The sequence below is a fragment of the Spinacia oleracea genome, chromosome 1 (genome assembly GCF_020520425.1).
Source record: "Spinacia oleracea cultivar Varoflay chromosome 1, BTI_SOV_V1, whole genome shotgun sequence".
NCBI classification, from domain to species: domain Eukaryota; kingdom Viridiplantae; phylum Streptophyta; class Magnoliopsida; order Caryophyllales; family Amaranthaceae; genus Spinacia; species Spinacia oleracea.
In genome coordinates, this window is record NC_079487.1 from 8992816 (window position 1) to 9013279 (window position 20464).

At 33.0% G+C, this 20464-nt stretch overlaps 1 protein-coding gene across 1 annotated transcript; it reads left to right on the forward strand.

Moving 5' to 3' along the window:
* The first annotated feature begins 7872 nt into the window (after window positions 1-7872).
* On the forward strand, window positions 7873-19550 carry LOC110800836 (probable UDP-N-acetylglucosamine--peptide N-acetylglucosaminyltransferase SEC). Its single transcript, XM_022006163.2, has 28 exons — window positions 7873-8405; window positions 10118-10263; window positions 10379-10477; window positions 10646-10696; window positions 10903-11019; window positions 11117-11173; window positions 11498-11617; window positions 11739-11801; window positions 11922-12000; window positions 13063-13172; window positions 13278-13331; window positions 13424-13491; window positions 13621-13723; window positions 13926-14128; window positions 14246-14342; window positions 14685-14756; window positions 14879-14955; window positions 15049-15165; window positions 15255-15339; window positions 15431-15598; window positions 16568-16678; window positions 16756-16842; window positions 16922-17049; window positions 17178-17260; window positions 17342-17447; window positions 17543-17689; window positions 18295-18415; window positions 19230-19550. Exons 1-28 carry the CDS (start codon window positions 8120-8122, stop codon window positions 19341-19343), a joined length of 3069 nt encoding a protein of 1022 aa, XP_021861855.1. The 5' UTR covers window positions 7873-8119; the 3' UTR covers window positions 19344-19550.
* The last annotated feature ends 914 nt before the right edge of the window (window positions 19551-20464 follow it).

Sequence of the window (20464 nt, forward strand, 5' to 3'; positions counted from 1 at the left end):
CTGAGTATGAACAATGGGGGAGAGTCTTGCCGGAAAACTTGTACTCCTAGAATGATACAAGACGTTGTTTCATTCTTCTTTTATGCCGTTGTGCATTGGAATTCCTGTCGGTATGGCCCGACTGTCGGTAGTAGCCCGACTTATTTTGGTGTATGGTTGGCTCCCATCACCCTTTTCTTTCCTTTTGAGGATATTTTACTTTACTCGTTCGAAGCTACATTTTATTAAACTGTGAGTCAAGAGTCGTGTCAAGTGTCGAGTCTTGTCTCCATGTTTGTTTGTTTATTATATGGCTTTTGCATGTGGATTATTTTATTTGTCGAGTGAAGCATGTTAGTATTGAATGTTATTCTAGCTTGTTCGTACTCAGCTTTTGCTGACTTCGTGCTTCATGTCTTCTGGTCATGGCCTTTGCCTTAATGACCCTATGATGATCCATAAATTGCATTTGCGTTGTTGGGGAGTAGATTTTTAATAAGCAGGTTTGTAGAGATAACTTGCGGGAGAAGTTATCATGGGAATCGTGTTGAGAGTTTAATTCTTCCGTATTTTATAAACTCTATTTATAGTCATGACTACTACTTATAGTTAATGGATTTTGAAATACTTTTACTTTGGTTTTGGGCCTCGATGGTTCCAGTTTGTTTTAACGGTCATTAACTATATAATTTGTTTTGAAAGTTAGTTAATTCCGCTGCGTAATTCTGGTAAATAGCCTTAGCCGTTATCGCGGTGGCGGTAATATCTTGGTAATTCCTGTGTTTTAAGTCTTAAAATGTTTTATTAAAAGCAAGGAATTATTAGGGTGTTACAATTACTCACTTTGACAAGAATCTACAGTAAATGGGAACATAAAATTATATATATATATATATATATATATATAAACCAGAGGGAGTAGCTCTTTTGATTTTGTTAATTGAAGTCATATTAAAAGAGACTAGTCTTACATGCACGCGACGCGTGCGAATATAAGAAAAAAATATTTGCATTATTATATCTTAGCCTCAAATAACACAATTCTTTATAGAATGTCTTATGGTCATTCTCGTGCTCATTGCTCTACAAAGTTTGTAAAACGGGTGACGACTATAGCGGCGACAAGAGATCAAGATAAGAAGTGGGTATTAGACTGTCTGGTGGGAGGTTGTGACTTTGTGAGTAGAGGGGCTGACAGTTACAAAAGGAGGCTTGATATGATAGCAAACAAAAATTGTACCCTGTAAAAATTAAGGAGAGAATACAAGGATTACAAATTTAAGGGAGAGAGAAATAAGGGTTTCATAAATTATGAAGGAGAAATTTAAAGATTCAAAATTAAGATGGTTGAACATTATTTTAAATATTTTGTTGACTTTTGGCTGTCACATTGCAAATCCTAAAATATGAAAGATTTTATGCATTAGTTACATTGAAGTTCTTTATTTGAAATACAACATTAAATAATTAGTTTTTTGAATTAATTAAATTAAATTGTGAACTTACCAAGTGTATTAAATTCTATTCTATATGGGGGACACCAAAATACTATTTACTAAAATGACATTAAGAGTTCCTTTATATAATAGAGATTGAAATTCAGTCGCATATCATCTTGTTTGTTTGTTGCCATATGGGGTTTAACAAATTTGGAAAAATCATTGTCCCAAAAAATCTTCTCGTACGTACTGATGGATAAATTATTAATATCTTTTTTGTTGAGAAAAGAATAAGTTATCAATATAAGATACTAAATTTTCCCTAAAAAAATAAAATAAATAAAAGCTAAATGAGACCAATCTAATCACTCTTTCTTACTGTTGGTAGAACTGACATCATTCTCGAGTTTGCACAAAGGAGCACTAACAAGCTAGGTGGCAGATAAATTAGCCAAGATTAGTAGAACATAGATAATCCGTAATAGATAGATGTGATGTAGTTCATTTTGAACAACCTCTTAGTTTGTTATGGACATTTTGTTTAGAGCTGATCATGGGCGGGGTAACCCGTTAGACCCGGCCCGCTCGGCCCGCTAAAATAGCGGGCTTGGGCAAAGCATTTTTTTAAAAAAAATTGAACGTTGGAAGGGCTAGGCCCGGCCCGTTAATAAAAATGGACGGATTACGGCACACAAAATTTATTAACAGGCAAGCCCACCCAGCCCGCTAAATTAAAATAAACTTACTTACAATTCTAATGGTAGAACATTATAGGTTTCTAGAGTATCTAATTAATGATTTTCTATTGCCTAAAAGAAACCCTAAAGCCCAAAGGCAATCTAACGTACTAACACTTTCATTTCACAAAAAAGCCGCCACCCACCCTTAGGCCCTGTTCTTCTGAACTTTATTTGGCTGAACTGAACTGAACTGAACTGAACTGAACTGAATGGAGCTGAACTGAACTAAACTGAACTAAACTTAATGGAGCTGAACTGAACTTAATGGAGCTGAACTAAACTGAACTGAACTGAACTTAATGGAGCTGAACTGAATCAAACTGAATGAAACTGAATGAATAATAAATACTCCCTCCATTCCTTTTTGTTGTTCTCATTTCCTTTTTTGGCATTTCTTTTTGTTGTTCCCCTACTGAATCTTTACTATTTTTGGCCATAGTTTTTTTACCAATTTACCCTAAGATTCCCCACTATTTACCAAAAAACCCTAAGATTCTACCCTTTTTCCACCCTCTTTTTCCCCACCACCCTTATTTAATTAATTTCCCATCCCCCATAACCCCACCCCACTACCGTCACTTTCACTCTCTCTCACCTCTCTGATTTCACTCTCTCTCACCTCCGATTTCACTCTCTCTCACCTCACTGATTTCTCTCTCTCTCTTCAACCTCCTTTCATTTTTCTCTCTCTCCTCCTTCCTTCTCTGTTTCGATTGCTGATACCCTCAAGAACATCAAAGATGTTCTTCATTTTCATATTCCTCCTCTCACTTTTCTCTCTCTCCTCCTTCCTCTCTCACTTTTCTCTCTCCTCGTTCAATATCGCCGCCACCACCACCACAACTCCGCCACCGCCACCACCACCCGAAAAAGCTGTAGAATACGTATTATGGTTTTAGATGGTGAAATTCGACCACGAAAACCCTAGATCTAGAGTTTTCATGGTCGAATTTGACCTCTAAATCCTCAAAATCGTGAAATTGAGATCAATTGGGTATTTATTTATTTTTGTATTCACGTTTCAAATTTTTAGGGTTTTTTTTTTTTGCGAACTTATGACGAATTTCTGGGTTGTTTTTTTGGTTGATTTTGGTCGAGTTTTTGGTTTAATTTTTGTCGAATTTTTGGTTGATTTTGGACGAACTTTTTGCCGAAATTTTTGTCGAATTTCGGGTTGAATGTTCTCGAATTTTGGTTTGATTTTGGTCGATTTTTTGGGGTTTATTTTGGTCTAAATTTGGGTTGAATTATCTCGATTTTCTTGTCTAATTTTTGGGTTGATTTTGGTTGAACTTTCTCGAATTTCTGGGTTTAATTTTGGTTGAATTTGTTCGATTTGGGTTTAAGATTTGGGTTTAATTTCTGGGTTTAATTTTCTGGGTTGAATTTCTGGGTTTAATTTTCTGGGTTTAATTTGTTCGATTTGGGTTGAATTTTCCTGATTTTCTGGGTTGAATATGTTCGTATTTATGGGTTGAATTGTGCTCGAATTTGTTCACGAATTTGTGAGTTATTGAAGTCTAAATTTCTGGGTTTTTGTTGGATTTTCTTATTTTTTGGTTATATTTTAAATCGAATTTTCTGGTTCGATTTAGTGGTTCGATTTAGAGTTGTTCTAATTTTGTTCTTTTTCTGGTTCGATTTTAATCTGATTATTTTGTTATGAAATATCTCTCATTTATCTTATTTATTTAATATTTTCTCTCTCCTTACTTTATTTTAAATATATAATCTCTTACACACAATCATTATTCTTACACCCAATCATTACTCTTATCCCAATACAAACAAAGATTCAGTTTTCTTAAAAACCCCCCAACATTCTTTATGGGAACAACATAAAGTAATGGAGGGAGTAGTAAATAATAAATAATAAATAATAAATAATAAATAATAAATAATAAATAATAAATAATAAATAATAAATAATAAATAATAAATAATAAATAATAAATAATAATAATAAATAATAAATAATAAATAGAAATAATAAATAATAAATAATAAATAATAAATAATAAATAATAAATATAATAATAAATAATAAATAATAAATAATAAATAATAAATAATAATAATAAATAATAAATAATAAATATAAAATAATAAAATAATAAATAATAAATAATAAATAATAAATAATAAATAATAAATAATAATAATAAATAATAAATAATAAATAATAAATAAAAATAATAAATAATAAATAATAATAATAATAATAAATATAAATAATAAATAATACATAATAAATAATAAATAATAATAATAAATAATAAATAATAATAATAAATAATAAATAATAAATATAAATAATAAATAATAAATAATAAATAATAAATAATAAATAATAAATAATAAATATAAATAATAATAATAAATAATAAATAATAATAATAAATAATAAATAATAAATAATAATAATAAATAATAAATAATAAATAAATAATAATAATAAATAATAAATAATAAATAATAAATAATAATAATAAATAATAAATAATAAATAATAATATAAATAATAAATAATAAATAATAAATAATAAATAATAAATAATAAATAATAAATAATAATAATAAATAAAAAAATAATAATATAATAAATAATAAATAATAAATAATAAATAATAAATAATAAAATAATAAATAATAAATAATAATAATAAATAATAAATAATAAATAATAAATAATAAATAATAAATAATAAATAATAAATATAAATAATAAATAATAAATAATAAATAATAAAATAATAATAATAAATAATAAATAATAAATAATAAATAATAAATAATAAATAATAAATAATAAATAATAATAATAATAAATAATAATAATAAATAATAAATAATAAATAATAAATAATAAATAATAAATAATAAATAATAAATAATAAATAATAAATAATAATAATAAATAATAAATAATAAATAATAAATAATAAATAATAAATAATAAATAATAAATAATAAATAATAAATAATAAATAATAAATAATAAATAATAAATAATAAATAATAAATAATAAATAATAAATAATAAATAATAAATAATAAATAATAAATAATAAATAATAAATAATAATAATAAATAATAAATATAAATAATAAATAATAATAATATAATAATAAATAATAAATAATAAATAATAATAGATAAATAATAAATAATAAATAAGAAATAATAATAATAATAATAAATAATAAATAATAAATAATAATAATAATATAAATAATAATAATAAATAATAAATAATAAATAATAAATAATAAATAATAAATAATAAATAATAAATAATAAATACTACCTCCGTTCCTAAATGATCTTTACGGTTACTATTTGCACGGTAATTAAGGAATTTTGGTGAACATGTGATGGTGGGGGTAACAAATGGAAAATGAGTGGCTATAAATTGTCCAACAATGTGAGTGGGTGGAAACTAATATTAAAGTATTGTGAGTGGGTAAGTTATGGTGGGCCAAATAGGAGTAAAAATGGAATAAAGTAGGAGTGTAAAGAACTTTCAGGAACGGACTAAAACGGAAAGCGTAAAGAACTTTTAGGAACGGAGGTAGTAATAAATAATAAATAATAAATAATAAATAATAAATAATAAATAATAAATAATAAATAATAAATAATAAATAATAAATAATAAATAATAAATAACAAATAACAAATAACAAATAATAAATAACAAATAATAAATAATAAATAATTAATAATAAATAACAAATAACAAATAATAAATAACAAATAATAAATAACAAATTACAAATAACAAATAACAAATAATAAATAACAAATAATAAATAATAAATAATAAATAACAAATAACAAATAATAAATAACAAATAATAAATAATAAATAATAAATAATAAATAATAAATAATAAATAATAAATAATAAATAATAAATAATAAATAATAAATAATAAATAATAAATAATAAATAATAAATAATAAATAATAAATGAATAATAAATAATAAAATAATAAAATAATAAAATAATAAAATAATAAAAATAATAAATAATTAGTAATTAGTAATTAGTAATTAATAATAAATATAATGTTAATATTTATAACAATACTCATAATAATAAATAATAACTACAATAATCATATTTATTTATTAATAACAATAATTACATATAATAGTAATATAATAATAGTAATATTTAAGTAATAATAAGGATAATAATAATTATTATTATATATATAAGTAATAAATGTCAATTTTAATTGCAATATCAAGAATAAAAATAATTACAAAGAAAGATGAATCCGTTCTTTTGAACTGAACTGAATTGAACTGAATGAAGCTGAACTGAACTGAACTTAATGGAGCTGAACTGAATTGAACTGAACTTAACTTAATGGAGCTGAACTGAATTGAACCGAACTGAACTTAATGGAGCTGAACTGAACTGAACTAAACTTAATAGAATTGCAAAAAAGTCCAAAAGAACAGGGCCTTAGTCCTCCTTCTTCTTCTTCTTCTTCTTCTTCTTCTTCTTCTTCTTCTTCTTCTTCTTCTTCTTCTTGCTCTACTCTCTTACTCTATTGCAAATATCTAGTAGGTACAACAAGGTTAATTAATTAACTCTACCAGTTAAAATAGAGCTGAAAAAATTATGTATTACACTTTCATATGCCCATTAGCCCCCGGGCAGCCCGCATTTTATGTACAGGGCGGGTAAGGGTAATAAATAAATTTTTAGCGGACGGGTAAGGGTAGCATTTTTAAGCCCATTGGACATATTCTTTGGAAGGTTGCCCGTCCGTTACCCGTCCAAACCCGCAAACGATCAGCTCTAATTTTGTTGGAGGATAGACCTCCTTAAACTTGGCTTGTGTAACAATTAAACCTTTTATTAATTCAAGTTACTCCCTCCGTCCCAAAATTATGAGAAACTTTTGTGTAAGACCGCCTCATAGAAAAGACCGCCTTGTTGGCAGTCTTGCTGGCAGCCATGTTGGCGCATGTGCTGACGTCATGCTGACGCCAGCATGTACTTTTATTTATTTTTAAAAAAATTTGAAATTTTTTTTTTCGAATTTTTTCCCCAGGCTTAACTAATTGAACCTCAAGCTTAACTAATTGGACCTCAAGCTTAAGTAATTAGATTTCAGGCTTAACTAATTTGATTTCAGGCTTAAATTTTTTTTTTTGAATTTGTATTAGGGTTGCCCGTCCGTTACCCGTCCAAACCCCACCCATGTACTATATTCCACTTTCCTATGTACTATATCCTCTTGCACATGTACTTTATTTCAGTTTTCCATACAACTCAATCATCATTTGTACTTTATTCCACTTTTTCATTGTACCTATTTTTCATAAAATCTGTATTTTTGGTCAAACAGAACCATAATTATGGGACCGAGGGAGTAGTTGCGGAGAATGATAGAGTAACCCTAAGGGTTGGTAACCCTAAGGGTTGGTAACCCTTTTAATATTGATTTTTGATTGGTTACAAATGCATTGAAACTTTACATACAAAACTTTCTCTCTCCAATTAATTATGTTTATGTATTATGTTATGTTATATGTATTTTAGGGGTTGCCAACCCTTAGGGTGAATCAAACATTTTCCAAGTAGTTGCTTGCATGAAAAAAAACACTTTTTCTTTTCCTTTTCCACGCTGTCTTTTTTATGTATATGTTGTAAGTAAGTATATATACAAAAAAGATAAAATCGGATATATTTGGCAACATCAAAATCTGAGAAAGAGAGTACACAACAATTGAGAGAGGTTTCTTCTCCTCTTTCGTGAGAATGCGAGAGGTTTTCCGCGTAAATTGATCGAAAATTCGCCATTGTTACGCATCTTTTTCTATCTCTACCTTCATTACTATACTAATAACTCCGTAGAGTTAACATAAAAAAGAGAGATAAAGTAACAACCACAGGCGAAGCTTTTCGAGAGCTCGAGGAGAGAGAAAGTCGAAATCCATGGAGATGTTGCTGTTGCAGAACGATCATCTGCAGGTTCAGCAGCAGAATTTGCAGCCATATCAGCATAATTCGCAGCAGCAACATCAGAATTCGCACAATTTGCAGAATTTGCAGCAGTTTCAGAACCAGTTGCAGGTATCTAGGGTTTCGTTTTCGCTTGATCGTAGCGATTCTTTCGTTTTTCATTCAGAGCATCAGCATCAATCACAGCAGCAGCAGTTGCAGCTGCAATTGTCGTCGACTTCGACGGTTAAGACTTCGCAGGCTTTGGATCCTCGACAAGGTATGTCTTGTGGTAATTTGCAATTATACTGTTAATTTTTACGATTAAATTCAACCGTAACCGTTAATTGGTGGTCCAATTTTACTATTTGGTATGTTGGGTTTGTAGTTATTGCCTGTTGCTAGGGTTTGTGAAGTGAGCATGATGCTATGAAATTTATTTGAAAGTTTTCTATCCAAAAAAGAAATTTTTATAAATTGTTAAGTTTATCTTAACTAATTATTGTTTCCGGCGGATATTTTTCATCAACAACTGGTGAAATATGTGAAAACCATCACATAAAACAATAGAGGATTCCGGTAGTTTTTGACGAACTGTATAGTGTCTTAGCTGGAGAATTTACTAGCTTTGCGGTAATGCCGTAATTCTATTTTCTGTGCTCATGAATATGCTGATAATGGTTAATATAAATTACCGATCGTCTTTGTAATTGTTTAAATGGAGGTTTCAATGAACTACAGTATATTAGGAAATGACAAGACAATTTTTATACGAGTAGTTTAGTTAATGTGTGAATCTTGAGTTAGTCCAAGAATATAGGAGTTGCGACATGTGAGAATCAGGTAATATTTCCAATGACAAACAATTATGGGAGGCTTAGTTTTAAAAAGCGCGAAGCGCACTGAAGCGCAAAAGGGCAAAAGGGCCCTGGAGCTTAAGCGCAAAGCGAAAGCGCACACTTTTCGTAGGCGAAGCGCACCCAGAAAGAAATAATAAAATTTCAAAAGTCCAGAAAATATGAAGAAAATATGGAAAGAAATGATGAAAAAAAAGAGAAATCAAAACGATGAAAGAAAAATTCAGAATCAGACGGGAGAAATCCGGCGAGAAGGCTAGAGGAATCCAGCTACGGGAGAAAATTGCAGTAGGGGTTTCAAAAACTTCCCAAATATTCGCTTTTTTAAAAAAGAAATCACGTGATACTTTAAAAAAGAAGATTAGAGTCACACGACTTTATTTTTTATTAAAAAGAAGGGTTTGATGTGCCCAGACTACAGGAAGCGCAAAAGCGCTTCGCGCTAGGAAGCGCAGAAGCACCGAAGCGTTAGGAAGCGCGCGCTTCTTGTATGTCGCTAGGCTTCGGCTGGCAGAATCGTTTTGCTGTGAGCTTCTGAGCTTCCAAGCTTTAAGCGCAGAAAAACGCGCTTTTTAAAACTAAGATGGGAGGCGAAGAAATTGATTAAATCTCTCATAGTCATTCTTTTTCGTGCTGACTTGTAGGGCTTGTGGTTTCCTAGGAACATATTTGGAATATTTGGTGGTGGATGTGCCTCTATGGCAAGTTCTTGTGGTTGCATTTCTAGACCTCCTTGCCAAACGAACTTACTCATTGCAAATATTGTAACCGGACATTATCAGTGAGTAATGGATATGGATTACGCTCAGTATAAGACAAATTTGTTCATGTTACTCTATAGACTGTTAATTGTAAATTTGTAATTAGAAAGATATTAGGAAAGGGATTATGAGCAGTCCTATTTTAACTTCTTTACATTATGGTAGCTGGATTCAGAGTATCAGTAAATAACATAATGTTTACAGATGAAGAGAGGAAAATATAGATGGTAGTTTAATTTTCTCAAGTCATGACAATGAACTCATCTCTATAGGTCCATTGTTAAGGATGATAATGTTTTTTCACGCGCATGTTCATGTCTAGAACGCTGTACTTGCAAGTTCTTTTCAAGTGATATTTTTTTTTCATCCTATAGTTGATGACAATCTGTTGCTGACTCTTGCCCACCAAAAATACAAATCTGGAAATTACAAGCAAGCACTTGACCTCACCAATAGTTTGTACGAGAGAAATCCCCGACGTACAGATAATCTTTTGCTATTGGGTGCTATTTACTATCAGGTCATATGCTTTTTCTTTTGGTTGAATATGAAAGATTCAACTTGTTTGGCATTTTTGCTGTTGTTTGGTTACTTAGAAGCTATTAGCTCACAGTTTGTTTCTGTACTTGTTTTAGCTGCATGACTTCGATACATGCATCTCAAAAAATGAAGAAGCTCTTCAAATTAATCCTCATTTTGCCGAGTGTTATGGTAACATGGCAAATGCGTGGAAGGTACTTTGTAGTCGCTATTTAATTTATGCAATGTCTTGGCTTTATAATCAGTAAATCAGATATGTAATTTTCATTTATGATAAGTTCAGAAAATTGTATAAAACAAAGCTGTAGTTACTTTTTTCTTTGCGTCTGGATACCTTTGACCTCTAATCTACATGTCTGCAGGAGAAAGGAAATATTGATCTAGCTATCCGCTATTATTTGGTTGCAATTGAGGTAACTTCTATGAATCTGACTATGTTGATTGTGTTTGTGTGATGTTGATGCGATTTCATGTCACTTTTTGGTTTTCAACTACATTCTTGTATTATACCTCGTCTAAACACTTGCCTGTAAATCTCAATTTGTTCGCAAACCTGCAAAAGTGTGTGAGGCAAGTTCTTGTATTTCTAGTATGTAATTGTGTTTTTTTTATGTCACAGCTTCGACCCAATTTTGCTGATGCGTGGTCCAATTTAGCTAATGCTTACATGCGGAACGGACGGGTTAATGAGGCAGTTCAATGCTGCAGACAGGCCCTTGAATTGAATCCTAATCAGGTAATTTTTCTGGTCCTTCTGGATCCTTGTGTGAATTATGTTCATTGTATTTCTACATTCTAGTTGCTTATTATTGACATTTTGTCTTCTTTGGAAGGTTGATGCTCGTTGTACGCTGGGTAATCTTATGAAAGCCCAAGGCCTGGTTCAGGAGGTGAGAATAATAGCTAAAGCTCGAGTTTTGACTTGTGACTTTTATTTTTATTGTGTGAACAACAAGGTCACAGCGCATGAATGATCTCCTTTAATATCCATGGATAGATACATTTCATCATTAGATTAAAAGATAATATACTTTTATACTATATCTCGAACTTATTGTCTCTTAATTTGCATAGTATACTAGCATATTGTGATTTACCATTGGTTTACAGAGTAGTCTGGCACATTTAATCTTCTTTTCATGTATTATCAAATAAAAAAGTTCTTCTTTCCATCTTTCAGACTTTTTAAAATCTATCTTCTCTGCACTCTGCAGGCATACAATTGTTATGTTGAGGCTCTCCGTGTCCAGCCTACTCTTCCTGTTGCTTGGTCCAATCTTGCTGGGCTTTTTATGGAGACGGGAGATTACAACAAAGCTCTTCAGTGCTACAAGGTACCCTGATGTTATTTTGTTCAATCTGTCATTTCTGTGCGAAGGGAGGAGAAAAATTACGATCGTTATAATCTATGGCTCAAACTTTATATAAGATCATTTTTCCTTTTCTTTATATCAGGAAGCTATCAAACACAAACCTACATGTGTAGATGCCTATTTAAACTTAGGAAATGTATACAAGGTAAGCTGTCCAAGAAGGATTGTACACTGTAAATATTTGGAGTATTTGCTCTGTCTTCACAGAAGATAAAGGTAACAAGTCCAGGCTGTCTATCTTATTCTTCTTCTGTCCTTCGTACAGACTCTGGGTATGCCTCAAGAAGCTGTGTTATGTTATCAACGTTTGCTGCAGGTCCGACCAGACTATGCTATAGCTCATGGTGAGGATAACTCTGCTTTGCTGGCCTTTTATAGATGCACTTCAAATTCTACCTGTGACATATTTAGGTGCAATTAAAGTTATAGTACATCTGAATGTGTGTATTTTAGCACTTAATTGTTTTAGCCGGCTGCTACTAGCATACTATATATTACTACTCTCTGTACTTCTCTCCCCGTCTGCAAAATACTGGTAGTTGTTTTCAAAATATTCGATATACTGATACAATAACCTCAAATAACCTTGCAAAATACTGATAGTGGTTCTGGTTCTCAAAGTTAATGAACATGTAGACAAGAATTTAGTTTATAGCCACATAATAAACTGTATTTTACAATAGTAGCTCCATGGAAAGAAGAAAGTAACAGTAGCTACTACTATATATATATGTTTTTGGTTATATATTTTTGATATTGCTCACTTATTTCTACAGTAGTTAGGCAAATATCTCTCATTGGTGAATTCTCAAGAATAGAGGAAGTTCAATTAATACTTTATAGTTCTTTAGTGGTACCTAGTTACATATGGTGTATAATTCCTCCAGAGTCTACCAAAGATGGAATCCGTTCTTGAGCCATTATTGGTGTTGTATTATAATATTGTATGCAAAGTTGGTTCTTGAGTTGGGAGAGTGTGATCTGTTAATTTGGATTGAAAAACTCGCTGATCCTGATGTTTTCCTGTTGTGGCACAAACGATCTCTATTCTGTAAGTGATTCACAGTTATTTCTCAGACCTGAACAAGGTGCTACTTTCTGGTGGACTAAAAAGAATGCCTTTTCATCATACACATCCTTTCCCTGCTATTGCCATTGAGTTTCTATATCGCCATGCTGCACTTTCTCAACCTGGTGTTACGACTGTTTTTCTGTGTCGTCGTGATACTATTTTCAACGTGCTTTATGTTTGTTCCTGGATGTGTCTTTGTGTTAGCCATCTATCTGAGTGCTTAGTTGCAAGAACAATAAGATTCGCATTTGTCCGGGTGTTCAGTCTTTCAAAATTTGCTTTTATAATTTTGAACTATTTGCTGCTTACTAGTTTTGAACTTAAAACTTTCCAGGTAATCTTGCTAGTATATATTATGAGCAAGGGCAGCTGGATATGTCAATTCTACACTATGAAAGAGCCATTGCTCGTGATCCTGGATTCTTGGAAGCTTACAATAATTTGGTTGGGCTTATGTTCTTTTTTCTCTTGTATTTATTTGTCCATCTTTTTGCTTCCAGTTTTCTTTTTAACTCATCAATCAATCTTCTTTTTGTTGTGGTGATCAAGGGTAATGCACTGAAAGATGCTGGCCGAGCTGAAGAGGCTGTTCAATACTATCGTGTATGTGCTAATTATGTGTCCTGTGCAAACTATATTCACATGTTTATCTGTGCTGTTATCGTCTGAACTAATACATTGGTTGCTTTGTGCAGAAATGTCTCTCTGTCCAACCTAACCACCCGCAAGCACTGACTAATCTTGGCAATATATACATGGAATGGTAGATTGCTTAAGAATCCAACCTTATTCTTACCTCTCTCACGATGATGGAAGTGCTGGTTTAGTGTTTGTATATTTTCTTTAGTTGTCTAATAGCTAGTTCCTGATACTAAATTATTGGGTTCTGCAGGAATATGACTGGTACTGCTGCACAGTATTATAAGGCTACACTACATGTAACCACAGGATTATGTGCACCATACAATAATCTTGCAATAATTTATAAGCAGCAGGTATTGTTGCTGTTCTGCTTTCCATAGAGGTTCTATTGTAAAATACTTGATGATCCAACTGTTAGTTTATTACGTGGCTTTAGAACTTATTTCTTGTTGACATAATATTTGAACTCTTGTCTAGGGTTTGATGCTTATAGGTCATATGACTTGTGTTTTTGTTTGTGAAACTGACAATTCTCTTGTGCTTATCCTTCACCAGGGTAATTATGCGGATGCTCTAACTTGCTACACAGAAGTTCTTCGGATTGATCCATTGGCATCTGATGCACTTCTCAATAGGGGAAATACACTTAAGGAGATTGGTAGAGTTAATGAAGCTATCCAGGACTATATAAGTGCTATTGATGTCCGCCCCAGTATGGCTGAAGCTCATGCAAATTTGGCTTCAGCTTATAAAGACAGGTTAATCATTTTGTTAATTTGTTGGTGGAAGAGTAGTATATAGGTTTCTGTAGCAGAGATTTTTTCTTATTTGCTCATGGTAATAACTAATAAGTTGCTGGTCTTTTCTATTCACAGTGGTCATGTTGAAGCAGCTGTTAAAAGCTACAAGCATGCGTTAATCTTACGTCCTGACTTCCCAGAAGCAACATGCAATCTTCTTCATACTTTACAGGTAACCTGCAGACGAACTACTTTTGCAAATTGGCACCTTGAGATCCTATGTGTTATATGAAGTTGGTTGGCTTTTGTAATTGTATATTATTGAATCTAGACTTATATTATGAGGCTCATTGTAATTATGCTTATTCAATGTCGACTTATCGAGACTTTTTGTGTCATGCTCTAGACAAGGGTCTTCTTTAATCTTACTGCTTGTTCTCCATATTTTTTAGCTCTTTGTAGGGTTGGCTCCATTTTCCAGGAATGTTAGTATCTACTTAAACATTTTTACATGAAACTCCTATGTAGTTTAATTTGCGTGTAATTCATTTTCTTAACTACTTATTTCTTGCAGTGTGTATGTGACTGGGAGGGATTAGAAAATAGGCTAATTGAAGTTGAAAGCATATTAAGGCGGCAAATTCAGGTTATTTAATCTTTTATACCTTGTCTTTCAGAATTCATCTTAGTTGAGCTCTTCATTCTTCATTCAATCTTACTAGACTTGAATTTCTTTCTGTTAAATGGAGCTTTTGATGTGCTTGTCAGATGTCAGTTGTTCCAAGTGTGCAACCCTTCCATGCCTTTGCTTACCCTCTGGATCCATTGCTCGCACTTGAAATTAGGTAAGCAGCATTTTTGTGGAGATGCTGATGTATTGCTTGCATATGAGTACGTCAAATATTATTGTTGACGTGGTTACTTTTTTTTTGTTGCAGTCGTAAATATGCGGAAAATTGTTCTCTGGTTGCGGCTCGGTATTCACTTCCTTCCTTCAGTTATCCTGCTCCGTTTCCTGTAAAGACTGACAAGGGAAGCCGGCGATTGAGGGTTGGGTATGTTTGAACCCCTTTAATTGTCATATACTTCGTATGAACTTTTAGATTTACTTCTTGTTTGACACAGATTATGGTGTGGGTTGCAGATATGTTAGCAGTGATTTTGGCAATCATCCCTTGTCACATCTTATGGGTTCAGTGTTTGGTATGCACAACCGAGAAAATGTTGAGGTATATACTTTTGTTGAGTTCTGTTTGACCGTATCCCATGTTATTTACTGGTATATGTCGTTCCTGTGATTGAAAATTTTATTGGTGACAGGTCTTCTGTTATGCCTTGAGTCCAAGTGATGGTTCTGAGTGGAGGCTGCGTACGCAGTCAGAAGCTGAACACTTTGTTGATGTCTCATCCTTGTCATCTGATGCGATAGCTAAATTAATTAATGCGGACTGTATTCAGATCCTTGTCAACCTTAATGGGTACACGAAGGTATGATGCTCTATTGAATCCAATGTTTAGTTTGTATAGCTTTTGATGTATTATATTTGTGTAGGGAAAGCTAAATTGTTCAGTACTTTTTGTGGTTGCTTATATAGATTGGGAGTTTGGGACCTTTTTCGTCCTTTTCAAACCTCCCTCCATTCATTCTGTATTTTATCTGTCTTCTGTTCTGGACATTTTACTTACACCATTTCTTCCCATTTTCTCCCCTTTGTGGGACTGCTGACCTCGCAGCTTCTTAGACTTGGGTGTATTATTTTGGAAGTTTCTGAACGACTAAATAAAAGCTAGAGATGGTCTTTTGTAAACGGCAGTACATGCAGAAGCTCCATCTTTACTATTGTCTACAAATGGGTCATGCCCTTTAAAACTCCGATCATTGGCAATATTAAAACAAGAGGAATTAGCAGTGTGTTCTTGTATTCCATACGTCATGCAAATGGCTTTTCTTTTTCTAACTTAGTAGTAGGGATCGAAAAGAAGAATACGTTAAGAAATTACCATCAATCATGAATTCATGATTAGTTAGAAATTACCATCAAATGGATTTTCTTTTCTAACTTAGTAGTAGGGATCGAAAAGAAGAATACGTTTAGAAATTACTATCAACCATAACTTAGCAGTGTGTTCTTGTATCCCATATGTCATTCAAATGTATTTTCTTTTTCTAACTTAATAGTAGGGATCTAGGGGTCAAAAAGAAGAATACGTTCAAAAATTACCATCAATCATAACTTAGGAGTGTGTTCTTGTATCCCCTACGTCATGCAAATGGATTTTCTTTTTCTAACTTAGTAGTAGGGATCGAAAAGAAGAATACATTAAAAAATTAACGACTTGGAACCTGAACTTTCTGATTGATGAGGTACTTGGCATTCCTTTTGCAACGGAGTTGTCATGTTTATCTGTTGACAAACTCATGGAATGGAGTTCATAACATGCTCTTTAATTTTGCAGGGTGCAAGGAATGAAATATTTGCTATGCAACCTGCTCCTGTACAGGTTTCATACATGGGATTCCCTGGAACCATGGGTGCTTCCTACATACACTATCTGGTGACAGATGAGGTGTGAAAGTGGAATGTTTATTGTTCAATCTTTGTTGACTTAGATCTTTTATCATAACTAATATTTTTTGATTGCAGTTTGTTTCTCCTAGTTATTTGTCGCACCTTTACTCGGAGAAGCTAGTTCATGTCCCCAACTGCTACTTTGTTAATGATTATAAACAGGTTTTCTTTATGACTTATACTTCTAAGCTTTCTCTTACTGGCCTTTTCGGATTTCTAATAGCAATATATTTAATTTCAGAAAAATCGTGATGTATTGGATCCTAACACCCAACCTAAGCGGTCAGATTATGGGCTGCCTGGTGATAAGTTCATCTTTGGATGCTTTAATCAGCTGTACAAAATAGATCCTGACATTTGTGACACTTGGTATGTTAAGGTTGAAGATTGTGAGAGCATGCGTTCAGTGATCATGTTCTTTTTATATAATGGGACAGTACTTCTTGTTCATGATTAGCGAAACTGACACCACATTAATCTTCCCCCCTTTTGTTCAGGTGCAATATTCTTAAGCGTGTTCCAAACAGTGCACTCTGGCTTCTGAGGTTTCCAGCTGCAGGCGAGACTAGGCTCCGTGCATGTAAGTTCTAGTTTTCAGAAATGGTTGAATGTAATGCTCGTGCGACTCTTCTAATGCCGTCTTGGACCATAATGTTTACAGACGCTGCTGCAAGGGGTGTGCAGCAAGACCAAATAATTTTTACTGATGTTGCAATGAAGGGAGAACATATAAGACGCAGTTCTTTGGCAGATCTCTGTCTTGACACGTAATCACTTGGAATTTGATATTATATGTATTTATTATTCTCATATTAGTGTGCTATTTACCATTTTATTGATTCTTTGACTTCTTTTGAGGTAGGCCATTATGCAATGGGCACACAACTGGCACAGATGTTCTCTGGGCTGGTTTGCCAATGCTGACACTACCTCTAGAGAAGATGGCTAGCAGGGTTGCTGGTTCACTTTGTTTAGCGACTGGTGTTGGAGAGGAGATGGTGGTTAACAGGTAGCTTATCCAGCCAGCTGTGTGCTTGCTACACACTTTTTTTTTCATTTCAGGCTTTTCTTTTGTCTCTTAAAATTTATCTGGCTACTGAGCTGTAATGTATGTGTGGGTCTATTTCTTTCCCATCGGATCTGTTTTCTTTTAGTTCAATATGGCTTGAGTGGCTTTGCATTGTGTGAAGCATAACTGCTCTAAACTCATGCATTCTATGTGTGGAAGTAGTGTAGTAACTAAGGTCATTGTTGGAGCTAGAGCAATAAGTTTGATGGTGATCTCTCTGGATCCTGTGTTGAACCTTGTGGTCATTTCCCTTCTGATCATCCTTCTAGCTTATTCATCCATGTGGTTTGTTTTGTCAAATTGGCTGATGCATTTTTGTAGAATTGCACTTCCATATTGAAGAAGTGTTCACTTGATGTCAAATCCACTTTGACATCTTTCACTTGCATTTTGGTTTGTTCTCATTAAGTCATTATTGGTGTGTGTTGCTTATTATCTCTGTTGTTTGCTTTTGTTTTGCTGGATATTGTCATGCTTTTATATGCTATTTTTTGTATGCGGTTACTGATTTTTTATTCTTGTTTACCGTTAATGATATTTGAAAGCCTGAGAGAATATGAAGAGAAGGCGGTGTTTCTGGCATTGAATAGACCAAAGCTTCAGGAGCTTACCAATAGACTGAAGGCTGCCCGCTTGACTTGTCCTCTCTTTGACACTGCTCGCTGGGTGAGTACATGTGTGCCTTTCGTATTGATCTGTCAGCTAAACCTAATATTGTTGCTTTACATATTGTTAAAATGAAAAAAGGACATGGAACTGGACAGAGCCATTTAAATGTGGGATGGGTTTAAGAACTAATTATGCTTTTCCCTAACTGAAGGATGAATGTACATATATCACACAGGAGATAAAATTGATGGCAGTTTTCTTTATACATACCACCTCCCTGCCAAACCCCAACTATCTGAAGGGCTAATCATACTTTATAGAAGTCTTCCGAACTTACCCTCATTTTTACTACAGTACGAGTACTTGCCTTCATTAATGGTGTCGGGAAGACCTTCCTCGTTCTCCATTTTTCCGAATTTCATTGTTTACTTTATTGTTAGTCAGTCTTAGAGGCGCATCTGTCACTTAACTTTCTAGATATCATTTATGCATTCATTTCTTGCAATTATACACTTCACTTATTCAACAATTTAAGTTGTAGCGAGCCTTTTTACAAAGAGTGGATCGAACTTTTGAAATGTATTCCTCTTTGTGGGTCTTATAAGGAATCTATTACAGTATGTCTTAAGAGAGTCCTGACTACATTTTCTTAATAGAATTCATTTTGGTTACACTTGAAGTTTTAATTTAATGTTTTCAGGTCATTTCAAGTGAGCATTATATGTTTGGCACACACTGCTTCTTGCACAGCACAGTTGTGCATATGATTCTAGAATTGAGGCTATTTGTTCAGTTGTTTGCCTTTAGTTACTAACTCTTTTGACGTAAAACTTGCCGCATCTCACTGATTCTGAAGTCATTGTGAATGCAGGTGAGAAACCTTGAGCGATCCTACTTCAAGATGTGGAATTTATACTGTGCTGGCCAGCATCCTCAACCATTTAAAGTGACTGAAAATGATTTAGAATGCCCTTTCGACAGATAGTATGAAACAAAAAGCAAGTTGTCAACATTGTAGATAACCCGAGAAAAGCATAATTTAAGAATTTGAAAGGTAGAATGACTTGTTATGAGATAATATTGTTTTATACTTCGTAGGTATTTAAGTGGTGGAGCTGGTCGGGTCTTGAATCTCAGGTAAATGTTGCTTTTTGCTTATGTTATGAGGGGGGAGACCTTATCTGTTTTGTTATGCTCTCCTCTCCATCTCTATTTCCACTGATTTTATTTCTTTGGTCTTTCCTCTCGAGGAACAATTACGGTGTTGTGACATTCAACGAAGAATAACACTGATGTTGGTCCAACAAGGTGGTCCCAGCTGACATATACTAGGTTGAATGGCTGTTTTAGGTTTTTAGATGTCACGTGATGGAATGAAAGGAAAAGAGGAAAAGGGGAATAAAGATCCTTGATGTGGGTAACTTAGGGGTTTCATAGTGCCATGAAAAGGCAAAAAACCTTCATAAATTTAGTTGGCCACGACTATCGTGGTCTAGAAAGGGAGAAAATGTATCTGATCCGTAAATCAGTAGTTGGTGTTTTTGTCCCTGCATTATGTCGAAGAGGGTAGTTATAAAGAGGAAAACGTGAGGTTATGTCAATTATGTTGAAGCTGCGCAAAGGCATGCAAGTAAAGGAAATATGCTAGTCCAGTGACAGGTAAATTTGTGGATACAATATTTTGACACCCAGGTAAAATAGAGTATCTAAACTCAAGTTGCAGATAAGTCTTAAAGAAGGGGAGCATTTTCTCGGTTGATTTTCCTGGGAGGGGTGAGGAATGAGAGCATACTAATTACTTCACGTTAACTTTGGCCCTATACTATGACAAGATTGACAGTACTGCTTTACCCATTCGTTTCCAGTCATTGACCCCTGGGTCTTGCCTGTCCGGTTCCATTGACCTGTGAAGGCCCTTGCCTGTACTGGCATTACACATTCAATTTCGATAATTTCTTATTTTCGAGAATGTTAAACCATCACCATTGGAGAACTTGCAATAATACAACAAATGGATAGCTTTAAGAATTTCTAAATGAAATTGAAATTGAAAATTGCGGCATGTGTCATAAATTTATTACTGGAGCTCAAAACTTTTGAAAAATT

Coding starts and splice junctions, on each gene's coding strand:
- LOC110800836 (XM_022006163.2), top strand. CDS start 8,120: ATGGAGATGTTGCTGTTGCAGAACGATCATCTGCAGGTTCAGCAGCAG. Junction 15,340..15,430: donor ACAACCGAGAAAATGTTGAG/GTATATACTTTT, acceptor TATTGGTGACAG/GTCTTCTGTTATGCCTTGAG. Junction 16,679..16,755: donor ACTATCTGGTGACAGATGAG/GTGTGAAAGTGG, acceptor TTTTGATTGCAG/TTTGTTTCTCCTAGTTATTT.